At 41.2% G+C, this 9773-nt stretch overlaps 2 protein-coding genes across 5 annotated transcripts in view; one reads left to right on the top strand and one right to left on the bottom strand.

Annotated features, from left to right (window-relative positions):
- Window positions 1-48: 48 nt before the first annotated feature.
- Window positions 49-5394, bottom strand: LOC106562578 (uncharacterized). Of its 3 annotated transcripts, none has more exons than XM_014127519.3 (10): window positions 5212-5394; window positions 4347-4566; window positions 4172-4210; window positions 2638-2754; window positions 2524-2559; window positions 2133-2192; window positions 1731-1964; window positions 1071-1174; window positions 685-853; window positions 49-507 (listed from the first exon to the last, which is right to left on the bottom strand). In XM_014127519.3, exons 1-10 carry the CDS (start codon window positions 5292-5294, stop codon window positions 280-282), a joined length of 1290 nt encoding a protein of 429 aa, XP_013982994.1. In that variant the 5' UTR covers window positions 5295-5394; the 3' UTR covers window positions 49-279. The 3 variants fall into 3 exon arrangements, with proteins under 3 accessions (XP_013982994.1, XP_013982996.1, XP_013982997.1); XM_014127521.3 differs by having other exon boundaries at window positions 4368-4566; window positions 5212-5393; XM_014127522.3 differs by lacking the exon at window positions 4172-4210 and having other exon boundaries at window positions 4368-4566.
- A 23-nt stretch (window positions 5395-5417) lies between these two features.
- The window catches only part of LOC106587870 (tetratricopeptide repeat protein 17), a 28518-nt gene continuing 24162 nt past the window's right edge, over window positions 5418-9773 (top strand). The window contains exons 1-7 of one of the 2 annotated variants that reach the window (XM_045708170.2): window positions 5418-5606; window positions 6530-6619; window positions 6924-7087; window positions 8091-8202; window positions 8289-8420; window positions 8627-8736; window positions 9003-9150. In XM_045708170.2, coding sequence (XP_045564126.1) covers window positions 5439-5606; window positions 6530-6619; window positions 6924-7087; window positions 8091-8202; window positions 8289-8420; window positions 8627-8736; window positions 9003-9150 — 924 coding nt within the window. In that variant the 5' untranslated portion in view covers window positions 5418-5438. Of the gene's footprint in view, window positions 5607-6529; window positions 6620-6917; window positions 7088-8090; window positions 8203-8288; window positions 8421-8626; window positions 8737-9002; window positions 9151-9773 lie in introns of both variants that reach the window. The other variant, XM_045708169.2, reaches the window with a different exon arrangement.

Genomic DNA, 9773 nt, shown 5'->3' with positions numbered 1-9773 from the left:
CAGAAACACATTTTAGTTTTTATTTAATTAAGAAACACAATCAAAATGTAATTTAAACACTTTATACCGTTGTTTTTAATGACAAAAGGGTCATCAGAGCAACTTATACAAATACATACACAATATGTACTTCTTCCCCTAGGAACCTTTTTTCACCCCAACATCAATCTCTTCCTTCACCACCACTTGGTTTCCAACGTCCTTATTATATCCTCCATCTTTTCAGTCCTTGTTTGAAAAGCTCTCTCATTTCCATCCAGTTGTTCATGTCCTTGTCTGCTAACCCCTCATGACCTCCAGGGCCACCCTGCAGCTCATGGCCACCCTGCAGCTCACACAGGTGTGGGTGTAGTCCTCATCCCCAAGTTTCATCTCCTCATATCTCTTCAGCTCAGAGTCCTGAGTGACCGTGCTCCATTGACTGCACTGATTGCACTCAACACGGACTTCCCTTTGAGGTGGCTGGGCATCTAGTATGACAAAGGTCCTTCCTTTTATCCCATTGTCCTTCAATGCAAACAGGTTGGTCAACACACAAGTCAGTATAAAGGCTCAAGTAAAATATGGTATAATTCAAATCTATTTCTATGTGCTTTTTCTTCATTCATTCAATGGGAATCAATTATATGAGTATGTTTTGTTGTAGGAGTGGGAAAGTCTAAACACGGTCAGTCTCCAACTTACAGGCAGCTTTCTTGGTGAGGTGGGGACAGACTGAGTCCCTCCGCAGCGCAGCAGAGACAGGGGTATTTGTCTAGTGGTGGGGTGCTCTTTGCAGCAGAAGCTGAACACCCTGGCAGCCAGGTAAACATCCCAACGATCAGGATGGTCTTTCACCAAATCTGACACCAACCTGTCCAGGTATATGATGAAAAATGTATTAAAACAAAACACATGCATATTATAACAAGTCAGCAAGTCAGCTGGGCTAGCATGACATGTGTTTGGATTCAGTAAACTGACAAAAGATTATTGCAATCATTATCCCAATTCTATTTAGTAGACTATTATCCATAGTATAAGCTTTTAGAATCAGGTGGCTGTGTAGCAAGGTACAGTGGAGGACAAACCGGTCTACGAGGGACTTTGTTACTGGATCCAATGACACTCCCAGAGGACGGTAGAATATGAGTTGGCATGTCAGTTTCTTCAGATCACCCAAAGCCGAGTTGATCTGTAAAATTAAAAAAGGGAAGGGGAACTTAACAGGGGTTGAAACCGGTTCAGGGAACAGGACCAGAAAACAACAACATTTTTGGAGGAACAGAATCAGAACCGGGAACGAAAGTGATCTATATTGTTCCGGAACAGAACCGTTGTTTGAAAACCATGGGAACCGGTTAATAAAGTGATTTTACTTTCCAGGCCCACAAAAAAAATGCTACAAAGCGTCTATGCAAAGCCCTCACTCTGTCACTCAGAAACGTATTCCAGTGCCTGCCTGCTGAACATCAAATCAAATGTTATTGTCACAAACACCGAATACAACAGGTGTAGACCTTACAGTGAAACTTTATTTTGCTGGTTGGAACAGTGGAATGGAACTACAAAAATTATGGTTTTGTTCAGAACGAAACAATTGGAAAATAATTTTGTTTCCACCCCTGGTACTTAATATTCATGAGATACTTAGTGCAACTTAGTGCAACACTTAATTTCCCCCCAAAACATTTTTATTTAGGGCAGTACAGTAACACTTACATCCACACATGCATGCATGCATCTCTTACCTCTAAAATGTGTGCTCGAGTCAAACAAGACAGGATTCCAACAGGGAAGCCAAAGCGAGAGATGAGGTCAGAGATGATTTTGGCAATCTCTTTACTGTTGTTGGTCTTCATGGGGTAGGCTTCCATCCATTTGGAGTAGTAGTCCATTATAATTAGTACAAACTTGTGTCTACTTTTGGTCTCTGGAAATGGTCCCTTCACATCCATTGTCAGCCATTGCCATTTCTCCTTGATCTGGTTCAGATAAAGTAATTTGCAGTTATAATGTTTAGTTATATGCACATCAATTAACATGAGGTAATGGGCTGGGGAATACACACAACAGCAAACCTTTAAGTTGACAAGGGTCAAAATTATCTTGTTGCCGCTGTCCAGAATACAATGGTCTGTCAGAAACCTTACCTTGATTGCGTGCTTGGGGATAAAGATCAGACCTTGCTTTTCTAAAGTTGCAGATGGGATCTGAAATTGTCAGGAGTTCAGTTATTAAAGCACGTGTATGGAAAGGTTTAGGGTTATAGAAGACCTTTATAGGATGTTGTAATCATACACGCAACTGGCCCTAGAGGTCTGGGCCTCATCAACATCATTTTGGTTGGGAGTAACAGTGACACTACTTTTCAACACGCTCCTCCCTGGGATTTTTGAGCAGGTACTGTGAATTAAGCTCTTTGGAATATTTGGCAAAAGATACATTCACGGTTGTTCTGTAAGGAATTAGGGGAACCCTTCCCAAACCAACAATTTTGATGAGCTCAATCAGCTTCACAATGAGGGCTAACTCACAACTTACTTCTTTAGGCATGTCTTTTACAGCCCAGTCAATACTCTGAAAAACAAATAAATACTAAATAAATAAACATGAATTAAATATTTGTAAATAATAAGAGCGATATGTACTTTGTACCTGTGGAACGCAGTAGTCGTCATGGAAACGACTTGGGTGCCATATACTGTGGTTTAAGTAGGTGGGTGGAGACTTCTCCCCTTGTGTGGACTCCTCAGGAACAGGATCCTCTGGAAACTGAAATCACCAGTAGAGGCAAAATACACTTTGATTTGTGAAATCAAAAAGGGAAATACATATGTGGCATATCCTTTAGAGTAAACAGCAATACCAATGGAAAACTGGTAGTACATTTTACACATCCTTCAGAGTAAACAGCAACACCAATGGAAAACTGGTATTACATTTTACACATCCTTCAGAGTAAACAGCAACACCAATGGAAAACTGGTAGTACATTTTACACATCCTTCAGAGTAAACAGCAATACCAATGGAAAACTGGTAGTACATTTTACACATCCTTCAGAGTAAACAGCAACACCAATGGAAAACTGGTAGTACATTTTACACATCCTTCAGAGTAAACAGCAACACCAATGGAAAACTGGTAGTACATTTTACACATCCTTCAGAGTAAACAGCAACACCAATGGAAAACTGGTAGTACATTTTACACATCCTTCAGAGTAAACAGCAACACCAATGGAAAACTGGTAGTACATTTTACACATCCTTCAGAGTAAACAGCAACACCAATGGAAAACTGGTAGTACATTTTACACATCCTTCAGAGTAAACAGCAACACCAATGGAAAACTGGTAGTACATTTTACACATCCTTCAGAGTAAACAGCAACACCAATGGAAAACTGGTAGTACATTTTACACATCCTTCAGAGTAAACAGCAACACCAATGGAAAACTGGTAGTACATTTTACACATCCTTCAGAGTAAACAGCAACACCAATGGAAAACTGGTAGTACATTTTACACATCCTTCAGAGTAAACAGCAACACCAATGGAAAACTGGTAGTACATTTTACACATCCTTCAGAGTAAACAGCAACACCAATGGAAAACTGGTAGTACATTTTACACATCCTTCAGAGTAAACAGCAACACCAATGGAAAACTGGTAGTACATTTTACACATCCTTCAGAGTAAACAGCAACACCAATGGAAAACTGGTAGTACATTTTACACATCCTTCAGAGTAAACAGCAACACCAATGGAAAACTGGTAGTACATTTTACACATCCTTCAGAGTAAACAGCAACACCAATGGAAAACTGGTAGTACATTTTACACATCCTTCAGAGTAAACAGCAACACCAATGGAAAACTGGTATTACATTTTACACATCCTTCAGAGTAAACAGCAATACCAATGGAAAACTGGTAGTACATTTTACACATCCTTCAGAGTAAACAGCAACACCAATGGAAAACTGGTAGTACATTTTACACATCCTTCAGAGTAAACAGCAACACCAATGGAAAACTGGTAGTACATTTTACACATCCTTCAGAGTAAACAGCAACACCAATGGAAAACTGGTAGTACATTTTACACATCCTTCAGAGTAAACAGCAACACCAATGGAAAACTGGTAGTACAGTATTACTTTTTTTATGTTGCATTTCTCACCGAGGTTACTCTTTTCCTCCTTCCGGCTGTTTTCTGAAACTACAAGAACTCAACAATAAAACACACAGTTCAACTTAACCAACAAAGCCAAAGCATGTTTCAAGAATCCTTCATATGTTAAATTCACAACCACCAGACTCAGTTAGGTATAATAGTTTAAATGAAAACAACACACCTGCCTCAATTTACTAAATACCTTTTTTTGCAGGTGACTAGGAAAGGCAAATATAGTTGGTATTGCATCATCACGTAAACGCACTGTCTGCCCAGTTCTATCCATGCATCTCTCCTCAAAATGCTCTGAGCACAGTAAGGAATGGGGGGTTGGCTGCCAGTCTTTCCATTTCATCTGACCCACCCACTCTTTTATTCGTTTAGGATCACGCTTTGGAAAGCTGTTGACATAGGAAAAAGGTTTAAACAACAAAATGTAAACAACAGGGCAATCTGTGATTGTAACATACATTTTTGGAATTTTAAATTAATGATATATAGCCATTGATTCTTGAAGAATATAACTTGTAAATGCATCATGAGCTTAGTTTAACTGTCATACCCCATCAGAACCAAAAATATAAGTTTGTAACTGTAAACAAACACTTTATAGCCTCACAACATTGCTAAAACTATAATTTTGACATCATGGATGGTCACTGCCTGTGGTCAGTCCTTGCATTCATAGCCCTGTCTATGAATTTGACAGTAGTTACATTTCTCCAGCCCCATCCCTCATCTATTTACCAAAATCAGTGGCGGGGTGTCTGCTTTGTTATTGTTTGAACTGCAAATTGCAAAAGACAGGGATGAAACAGCGAGCACTTAGGCTGGGGTACTAAGGGGTGTTCATTTGTTTAGATGTTCCACGTTTTCTTTATGATAAGGTAACTAACATTTATGTCACATTCGTCCAAATCAAGGTGTAGCCGATTTATTACTGGAAATATTAGCTAGCTACACAAGCTAACCAAGCACTCTAGCTAACGTAAGCTGACTAGCTAGTTGGCCAAGTGTCGACGTTGGTCAAATGCTGAAAGCCTTACCTGTGAAACGTAACCTTGTTTGTTTTATGTTTAACATTTTTAAAGGTATTCCTACAGTTGAAAGCTGAACAACGCCCTGGCATTTTTGCTAGGTAGCTAGTATTAGCTAACAACTATTAGACCAAGGAATGTGAAATAAAAAACTAAACAAGGAAGTGACACACAGGAAGTTAACTTATCGGCTTCTTCTTCTTCTGCCACAACACATCTGTAAAGAAGACAGAAAAATGGCGGACCTCAGGAAAATCAGTTCTGGGTCTCTGCCCTATGTAAACGTTTCGCGAAAAGTGTCTTTTCAAGGGAAGGTTTTTATCCTACTATGTATAATATTGGCCGAACCTGGAGGAGCTACCACCCACTGGGTCGTCACTGAAGATGGAAAAATTCAACAGCAAGTACGTTAACGGCCCGTGTTTATAACCGTATGTTGCTAGCTAGCTAACGATTTTATCACATATAGGTAGAACAAGTATCTTGACTTTACTGTTGCTAACATTTGCTAACACGGCTGCAGGATCATACTAGCTTGTCAACCATCGATTGCCAATTAAAACTACTTAAGTTCCTCTCTGGGACTTTTGCTAGCACAGTAATGTAGTAATGCTGACCCCCTAGATAGATAACTTTAGCTAGTTAGAGAACGGGGTATCTGGGTAAGCCAGTTAATTAATTAATTAAGGCATCCAATCATCCTAGAAAAACTGAAATGAAGCAAACTAGTGATAGGTGATTGGTAGGTAGTAGGTTGGCAAGCTAGCTAATTAACTACTGGGCTCAAAGATAATGGGCTCAACAGAGCTGACAGACTCAGTCGGCACATCCAGCTAAATAGTAGTTCCGATGCAACCAAGAGTTTTGACAACCGGCACAATGTCAAAACTCTCTTGGTCGCATCGAAGCTAGGTGAATTGAATGTAAAATTGTGCTTCGGGCTTGATGTAAGCCCATAAATAAAAGGGGTTTAGATAAAATAATATTTGATGTAACCTTTGTAGCTATACACAACTAAAGTATCCACTTACAAGTGACGTTTAGAAGGGCATTAAATGTTCTGACTATTTAGCCATTGACATTCTGTTTAGCTGTGGCCAAACTATCTAAAACGGATGGAAAGATTACCTAGCTGCTACTACTAGTAATTACGGTGTTAAGGTGTCAAATCAGCCAGGTTCCTCTGCCACAATTCTGTTTTGGTGTTGTCTCACTTCACGTGTACTGTGGTCAGCGGACTCAAAGATGTCTTTAGTCTTTGGGGTCAGAGTGAAAACAAGTACTGTCACTGTTTATTTTAAGACTAACATTTTCTGTTTTTTTGCAGGTTGACTCTCCTTTGAATCTTAAACATCCACATGACCTTGTCATCTTCATGCGACAGGAGACCCGTGTCAACTACCTGAAGAAGTTAGAGGTGATGATATTTTAATGACTACCTCACTGTGCTCATAGCCTATTGCTCTACTTCCTGGTTTTAGAATGTTAGTCCAAGGCCCACAGTGTTAAACATCTATACTGCTGTGCTATCTCCAATATTCACAGCTGTTCAATAGTCATTTAATACTCATTGATTATTGAAGAATATATTGGACCACATCAGATGGGGAAACCTGTCTTCCTTTCTTTATTTCCCAGTGAGATATAGCATTGCTTCCAAATCAAGCCACACTGAAAGGTCTGAATCTCATGTCTCTGACCCCTGCTTCGTGCAGAAGCAGCTTGTCGCTCAGAAGATTCACATTGAGGAGAATGAGGACAGGGACACTGGCTTGGAGCAGAGGCACTATAAAGAGGATGCCGACTGTGTCACGGCTAAAGTACCCCTGGGAGACTTGGATCTCTACGATGGTACCTACATTTCCCTGCAGAGTAAAGACATCAGGTAAGCCCAGGCTGTGCATTCTTGACCAATCATTTGGTTGTTACTAATGTGCCCTCACATAACTCATTATCAAGGGGAAGCAGTGATAAGGGATGTTGACAAATGTCATCCGGGCCGTGTAACCAATCCATTGGTCGCGCTCCAAAACGGCTTCATCTTATCATTGACATTGACCGATGACATGAGTCATTTTTTGGGGTGATTTTCAACAACATACAATATACACGCATTGGATGATCACGTCACATATGTTAGAGGTCATGACACTACAGCACAAACCAAGATCAACTTTTATACAAACAAATATATATTTGTTTTGATTTAACATTTATTTAACTAGGCAAGTCAGTTCAGAACAAATTCTTATTTACAATGACGGCCTAGGAACAGTGGGTTTACTGCCTTGTTCAGGGGCAGAACGACATATTTTTACCTTGTCAGCTCGGGGATTCAATCTAGCAACCTTTACGGTTACTGGCCCAACACTCTAACCACTAGGCTACCTGCTGGTTACTGGCCCAACGCTCTAACCACTAGGCTACCTGCTGGTTACTGGCCCAACGCTCTAACCACTAGGCTACCTGCTGGTTACTGGCCCAACGCTCTAACCACTAGGCTACCTGCTGGTTACTGGCCCAACGCTCTAACCACTAGGCTATCTGCCGCCCATAAATAAACAATCAAATGATTTACATACTGTCAGAAGTCATCATTATTCGAACACACAAAGTGATATTCGAACAGGGAAAACGTAGGGAGTTTACAAGAGGACAAGTATTCTTGATGACATCCTGGTGTCGAGAAATCAACAAACATTTCTGATAGAATAAACCATGATGGCTTGTCTTTCAAATTTAGATCAGCATGTCCTACATCACCAGGCATTTTAAACAGCCACATGATACAAGTCAACAACTGGTTACTTTTTCTCCTCTTGTTCCCTCTCTTCTGCTGGACACTACACTAATGCTCCCTGGACCTTGACTATGGATGTTTCTTTCAGCCCTGAGGATTACGTAGATTTTAGGTCCCCTCTACCCCCGGATCTGGAGAAGCCTGACTGTGCCAGAGTATTTGAGCTCCCATATAGTATCCACAGTTTCCAGCATCTCCGGGTGAGTTGAAGGGGAAAGCAAACCTGCTTGTTAATGCGATGCACATACATGTCTGGATCTGTGCCATATATGTCTATGTTTTCCAGGGTGTGCAGGAACAGGTGAACCTCACATCTCCTCTGCTCTCTAAAGAGGACCCCATTTTTGGCTCCCTGTCCCACAAACTGGGCCGCAGCATGGACGAGGTGGGCCATGGCATCCAGCAGGGCCTGCTGAGGGTACGTTGCACTCTATCGCCACTCTTCACCCTCACCAACACTGTCTGGTCTGTTTCTATTGGTTTACATATAGCCGCATGGGATTACTTTTAACTTTGATGCACTGATTTGTTCATTTTTATAAATGGACTGTCACTGTTTTAATAGTGTTCTGGTTTGACTTTCATATAGTTCCCTTCTGATGACCTGTTTGTTGTGTTGTCCAGAACTCCTCATCCTGGGTGCTGTATAACCTGGCGTCGTTCTACTGGAGGATAAAGAATGAGCCCAGGCGGGCGGTGGACTGTGTGGTCCGGGCCCTGCACTTCTCACCCAGGTACAAACAAAGGAAAATTCAGCCCCTGTCTTCAGTTTGTCAGGCATCAGGGTCATGTTCATTAGGACACATGATGTAAAGCACTTTGCAATAGAAAACTAAATGAGCCTTTCTTATTGGACAAGTCCTAGTATTCCATAATGTTTCAGTATGTTGTCTGCCCTTTGGTGCCCAATGAACACATCCCAGCTATGGTTATTCAACATTCAAACAGTGGATCATGTAAGAGTTTTAAGTCCCATTCTCCTTGTCTGTTGTATATCCAGGCAGCACAAGGACCTGGCCCTGGTGAACATGGCCAACATCCTGCACCGGGCCCACTTCTCTGCTGACGCTGCCATCGTGGCTCACGCTGCCCTGGATTTGACCTCTGACCTTCTCACCAGCCACTACACCCTGGGCAACATCTACGCAGTGAGTTACAGCACCATTAGTAGATGCACTGAATACAACCCAGGAGATAACACGTTAAAGAGATTCCACTTGTTTCCAAGTTGGTTCCTGATGGAATACACACAAGACAGACAACAACAGAAAGCTAGCTGTACGACATCATCATCTGGTTTCATCAACAATTGCAGCTCTATCATTCCCATTGAGGCACCATTCTACATCATGTGAAGTGAAACGGTACTAGCATCTATCAAGAGAACAGCAGGGGTCCAAGCACTGACCCTTGAGGAACACCGAAGTCAGTTTTTAGGGATGTCTAATGACGACAAAGAAAGCAGGCATTAGGTGATTTAAACCAAATGGAGCCGTTAAATAGAACACGTGGTTCTGCAACATTTGTTTCCACTACGTTTTAACATTTCTGGAGGGACTTTGACGTAGAGTTGTGTTGGTTTATGTTCACATACTGTCTGCTTTTAATGTTTTCACTACATCGACACTGACAGTAGGATGATACACTGACAGTAGGATGATGCACTAGGATGATACACTGACAGTAGGATGATACACTAGGATGATACACTGACAGTAGGATGATGCACTCGGATGATACACTAGGATGATACACTGACAGTAGGATGATA

This window comes from Salmo salar, chromosome 26, assembly GCF_965601325.2.
Source record: "Salmo salar chromosome 26, fSalSal1, whole genome shotgun sequence".
Lineage (NCBI taxonomy): Eukaryota > Metazoa > Chordata > Actinopteri > Salmoniformes > Salmonidae > Salmo > Salmo salar.
Note: the sequence above shows the minus strand (reverse complement) of the source record. Positions and strands in the feature narration are given on the sequence as shown.